This window comes from Bombina bombina, chromosome 7 (genome assembly GCF_027579735.1).
Source record: "Bombina bombina isolate aBomBom1 chromosome 7, aBomBom1.pri, whole genome shotgun sequence".
NCBI classification, from domain to species: domain Eukaryota; kingdom Metazoa; phylum Chordata; class Amphibia; order Anura; family Bombinatoridae; genus Bombina; species Bombina bombina.
The window spans coordinates 471,971,695-471,977,694 of NC_069505.1; the positions used below are offsets into that span (position 1 = coordinate 471,971,695).

At 37.1% G+C, this 6,000-nt stretch overlaps 1 protein-coding gene across 5 annotated transcripts in view; it reads left to right on the top strand.

Annotated features, from left to right (window-relative positions):
* Window positions 1-2,831, top strand: part of LOC128666762 (gastrula zinc finger protein XlCGF71.1) — a 60,397-nt gene extending 57,566 nt beyond the window's left edge. For all 5 annotated transcript variants that reach the window (XM_053721538.1, XM_053721541.1, XM_053721539.1 and 2 more), the window contains one exon: window positions 1,387-2,831. In XM_053721538.1, coding sequence (XP_053577513.1) covers window positions 1,387-1,985 — 599 coding nt within the window. In that variant the 3' untranslated portion in view covers window positions 1,986-2,831. The remainder of the gene's footprint in view (window positions 1-1,386) is intronic.
* The last annotated feature ends 3,169 nt before the right edge of the window (window positions 2,832-6,000 follow it).

The window sequence follows — 6,000 nt, forward strand, 5'->3', positions numbered from 1 at the left end:
AAGGCTGCACGCTATCAAATAATGTTGTTGTAATATATGTGGTGTACTTATATACCATGTTTCACAACTAATTCAACTATATTTACACTAAAACAACAAAATTATAGTGATATCCATTACTACCAAAATTAAAGTAGGATATTGCAAAAGCCAAGCACACCACAGAAACAAATATTCTGAAATTACATATTCTTATATTGTAAGGTTCTAGCGCAGGTGAAATTTCTTGATCTATATATATATATATTTCTCTCACACAGCCCCCACACATCTGCAAATTACTCATTTAGAAATTATGTCCTTAGGCCAGTAAGATAGGAGCAAAGCCCCTTACAAATCTGAAAGAAGATAAAATGGTATCTGATTATTGCTAACCTCATCTTTACGGAAGGGCTTAATGGTATTCTGAGTTTTAAAGGTTGCTTGCAAATCCTGTGGAAACCACTCTTCTTTTGATGACCTGATTTGTTCAGCTTGCAAAATGGTTTTGCACCAAACATTATCCAGTGACCTCTGAGTCGCTAGTCACTGTACTGAATTTGGATTTTACCCTTACAATACTTGATGCTGTAGACAAATGTCCCTAGTTTTTGGCAAATATATCCTGGAATATCCATGAAAATTAGAGTCCTTGATAATACAGTTGCAGAAATGATCATAAAATACATCTTATATCAAGAAGAAAAAAACACTTCCTTTATCCATAGTGATTTTATCTTTTTGTGCTCAATATCAGATGAGTGTCTCTTAAAGTATCAACTCATTGAGGATTTTAATTCTTCCCACATTCCAAGTAATACATTTATTAATTTTATGTGATTAAAAGATATTAACCCAAATGCCAGACATGGACACCATTTTTAAAGCTCTAAACATTTTTAAATACATAACAAAATAAAAATAATAGCTAAAAAAATGACAACAGCATAAATTTCTATTTATTTTGGTGATTGACAAATGGTGATGTAGGGTAGTATTTAAAGAGATGGTAAACTTAACATGTTTTATAATCATGTCCGGAAGCTAAGCAATATTTTAGATGGACTTAAATTGATCACGTCTAATAAATATGCGCTGTAAATTACTTTTTAATCTAGCTGTGATATTGTAATTCTCCTTGTTCTTGCCACCCACTTCAAAACTAATATTTTTTGTGAGTGAATGGTTTGAAATTGTTCTCCAATTGGCGCTCTAGCTACAACAAAAATGCTAGTATCCAGTAATCTGCTATTAAACATTAGCATAGAGCTAGTGAAAGCTGTAGGGTTTATAGCTGGTTCCCTTCCCTTGTAGAAGACACTAATTTAGAACAGTTAAAATGTTCTTAAAGCAATATAATTATGTCATAAAAAATAACTTTACTTCTGTTTTATTTCTTTTCACCAGGTGGATTCACAAACTGCAATAATCATAGTCATGATCAGAGTGCAGATACTTCTTTCAGTCATACTCAAAAGCAAAGAAGCCAAGCAGAACATGTATGTTCTGAGTGTGGGAGATGTTTTACCTGGAAATCAGAGCTTATTAGACATCAGAAGATTCATACAGGAGAGAGAGAATTTTCTTGTTCTGAATGTGGGAAATGTTTTACTCATAGAGGAAATCTTGTTGTTCATCAGAAGATTCATAGAGGAGTGAAAGCTTTTTCATGTTCTGAATGTGGGAAATGTTTTATCAGAAAATGGGAACTTTTTAGACATCAGAAAATTCATACGGAAGAGAAAGGATTTTCATGTTCTGAATGTGGGAAATGTTTTACCCATAATGAAACTCTTGTTGCTCATCAGAAAATTCATAAAGGAGAGAAAGCGTTTTCATGCTCTGAATGTGGGAAATGTTTTACCATGAAATGGCAACTTATTACACATCTGAAAATTCATACAGGAGAGAAAGCATTTTCATGCTCTGAATGTGGGAAATGTTTTACTCAGAAATCGCATCTGATTACTCATCAGAAAATTCATACAAGAGAAAAAGAATTTTAATGTTCTGAAGGTGGGAAAGCTTTTCTTTTTTAGATCTGTTCTGCACTAAATCCCCTAATTGCTATACTTGTGTGTTATGGTTGTGAAGATGAAATGGTTCCTATTTTTATTTTCCTCTAACGACTTACACCTTCTTATAAGGCTGTACAATACCTAATATGAATTCATAGGGGCCGATTTAACAAAGGCCAGATGGCCCTGAATGTAACTGTTTCTGTAGGAGCCTTCAGGCTCGCCAGCAACAGGACAACTTACACCTTCTTATAAGGCTGTACAATACCTAATATGAATTCATAGGGGCCGATTTAACAAGGGCCGGATGGCCCTGAATGTAACTGTTTCCGTAGGAGCCTTCAGGCTCGCCAGCAACAGGACAACTTACACCTTCTTATAAGGCTGTACAATACCTAATATGAATTCATAGGGTCAATTTAACAAGGGCCGGATGGCCCTGAATGTAACTGTCTCTGTGGGAGCCTTCAGGCTCGCCAGAAACAGGAGTTAAGAAGCAGCGGTCTTAAGACCGCTGCTCCTTAACTCGTACGCTTCCTCCTCCAATCCGCCTGATCGCATACGATCGGGTTGATTGACACCCCCTGCAAGCTGCAGGGGCGGAATTGCACAAGCAGTTCACCAGAACTGTTTGTGCAATGATAAATGTCGACAGCATATGCTGTCGGCATTTATCAATGTGCAGCGGACATGATCCGCTATAGCGGATCATGTCCACTCGCACTTTGTTAAATCGGCCCCATAGCCTTGTTGTCTATTTTGTATGTCCTACTTTTGACCGTCATATTGGTTTTTCAACAAACATTTATTTTAATAAAATGTATATTTACTTAATGTGTCTCATATTATCTAGTTTATGGGTCATTCCACCGAATGGGTGTCATTTTCTTGTTGTAACTTCTATATTAAAGTTATTTTTATTATCTTTTTCAAACACTTAATCTAATAACACACATATTTAACTTTTCAAAATGTGTATTGGTAATCTCAGGTAACTTTATTTCATTTTTTACAAATATTCTAAGCAGAAGATGGATGCATTTTTATCAGTCCTGTTACCAAAACTCTGTGTGTCTTTTAAAAAGCATGTTTAAAAGCAAATCAACTAATTTGTTTGTTTTCCGTTAAGAAATTGTTTATTTTAAAGAAATGGTTACATGTTCAAATAATTTATATTTGTGACAAAAAAATCACTATTGGCTAGATTTAGAGTTCTGCGGCCAAAGGGGTGCGTTAGCTACGCATGCTTTTTTCCCCCCGCACCTTTTAAATACCGCTGGTATTTAGAGTTCACAGAATGGCTGCGTTAGGCTCCAAAAAAGGGAGCGTAGAGCATATTTACCGCCACTGCAACTCTCGATACCAGCGTTACTTACGGACGCGGCCAGCTTCAAAAACGTGCTCGTGCACGATTCCCCCATAGAAAACAATGGGGCAGTTTGAGCTGAAAAAAAACAAACACCTGCAAAAAAGCAGCGTTCAGCTCCTAACGCAGCCCCATTGTTTCCTATGAGGAAACACTTCCTAAGTCTGCACCTAACACCCTAACATGAACCCCGAGGCTAAACACCCCTAACATTACACTTATTAACCCCTAATCTGCCGCTCCGTACACCGCCGAAACCTACATTATACCTATGTACCCCTAATCTGCTGCCCCTAACACCACGACCCCTATATTATATTTATTAACCCCTAATCTGCCGCCCCCGCTGTCGCTGACCCCTGCATATTATTATTAACCCCTAATCTGCCGCTCCGTACACCGCTGCAACCTACGTTATCCCTTTGTACCCCTAATCTGCTGCCCCTAACACCGCCGACCCCTATATTATATTTATTAACCCCTAATCTGACGCCCCCAACGTCGCCTCCACCTACCTACAATAATTAACCCCTAATCTGCCGACCGGAGCTCGCCGCTACTCTAATAAATGTATTAACCCCTAAAGCTAAGTCTAACCCTAACACTAACACCCCCCTAAATTAAATATAATTTAAATCTAACGAAATAAATTAACTCTTATTAAATAAATTTTCTTTCATGTAATTAGCAAGAGTCCATGAGCTAGTGACGTATGGGATACACATTCCTACCAGGAGGGGCAAAGTTTCCCAAACCTCAAAATGCCTATAAATACACCCCTCACCACACCCACAAATCAGTTTTACAAACTTTGCCTCCCATGGAGGTGGTGAAGTAAGTTTGTGCTAGATTCTACGTTGATATGCGCTTCGCAGCAGGCTGGAGCCCGGTTTTCCTCTCAGTGTGCAGTGAATGTCAGAGGGATGTGAAGAGAGTATTGCCTATTTGAATTCAATGATCTCCTTCTACGGGGTCTATTTCATAGGTTCTCTGTTATCGGTCGTAGAGATTCATCTCTTACCTCCCTTTTCAGATTGACGATATACTCTTATATATACCATTACCTCTACTGATTCTCGTTTCAGTACTGGTTTGGCTTTCTACTACATGTAGAGGAGTGTCCTGGGGTAAGTAAGTCTTATTTTTGTGACACTCTAAGCTATGGTTGGGCACTTTTATATAAAGTTCTAAATATATGTGTTTAAACATTTATTTGCCTTGATTCAGGACAGTCAGTTTCATTATTTGGGATAATGCATTTGAATAATCAATTTTTCTTACCTTAAAATTTGACTTTTTTTTCCCTGTGGGCTGTTAGGCTCGCGGGGGGCTGAAAATGCTTCATTTTATTGCGTCATTCTTGGCGCTGACTTTTTTGGCGCAAAAAAATTTCTTTGTCATTTCCGGCGTCATACTTGTCGCCGGAAGTTGCGTCATTTTTTTGACGTTTTTGCGCCAAAAATGTCGGCATCACCGGATGTGGCGTTATTTTTGGCGCTTAAAGCATTTAGGCGCCAAATAATGTGGGCGTCTTTTTTGGCGCTAAAAAATATGGGCATCATTATTGTCTCCACATTATTTAAGTCTCATTGTTTAGTTGCTTCTGGTTGCTAGAAGCTTGTTCATTGGCATTTTTCCCATTCCTGAAACTGTCATTTAAGGAATTTGATCAATTTTGCTTTATATGTTGTTTTTTCTATTACATATTGCAAGATGTCTCAGATTGACCCTGAATCAGAAGATACTTCTGGAAAATTGCTGCCTGATGCTGGATCTACCAAAGTTAAGTGTATTTGTTGTAAACTTGTGGTAACTGTTCCTCCGGCTGTTGTTTGTAATGAATGTCATGACAAACTTGTTAATGCAGATAATATTTCCTTTAGTAATGTTCCATTACCTGTTGCTGTTCCATCAACATCTAATATTCAGGGTGTTCCTGTTAACATAAGAGATTTTGTTTCTAAATCTATTAAGAAGGCTATGTCTGTTATTCCTCCTTCTAGTAAACGTAAAAGGTCTTTTAAAACTTCTCATTTTTCAGATTAATTTTTAAATGAACATCATCATTCTGATTCTGATAATGATTTTTCTGTTTCAGAGGATTCTGTTTCAGAGGTTGATACTGATAAATCTTCATATTTATTTAAAATGGAATTTATTCGTTCTTTACTTAAAGAAGTCTTAATTGCATTAGAAATAGAGGAATCTGGTCCTCTTGATACTAAATCTAAATGTTTGAATACAGTTTTTAAACCTCCTGTAGTTATTCCAGAGGTTTTTCCCGTCCCTGATGCTATTTCTGAAGTAATTTCTAGGGAATGGAATAATTTGGGTAATTCTTTTACTCCTTCTAAACGGTTTAAGCAATTATATCCTGTGCCATCTGACAGATTAGAGTTTTGGGACAAAATCCTTAAGGTTGATGGGGCTATCTCCACTCTTGCTAAACATACTACTATTCCTACGGCAGATAGTACTTCCTTTAAGGATCCTTTAGATAGGAAAATTGAATCCGTTCTAAGAAAAGCTTACTTATGTTCAGGTAATCTTCTTAGACCTGCTATATCTTTGGCGGATGTTGCTGCAGCTTCAACTTTCTGGTTGGAAGCTTTAGCACAAGTAACAGATCATAATACT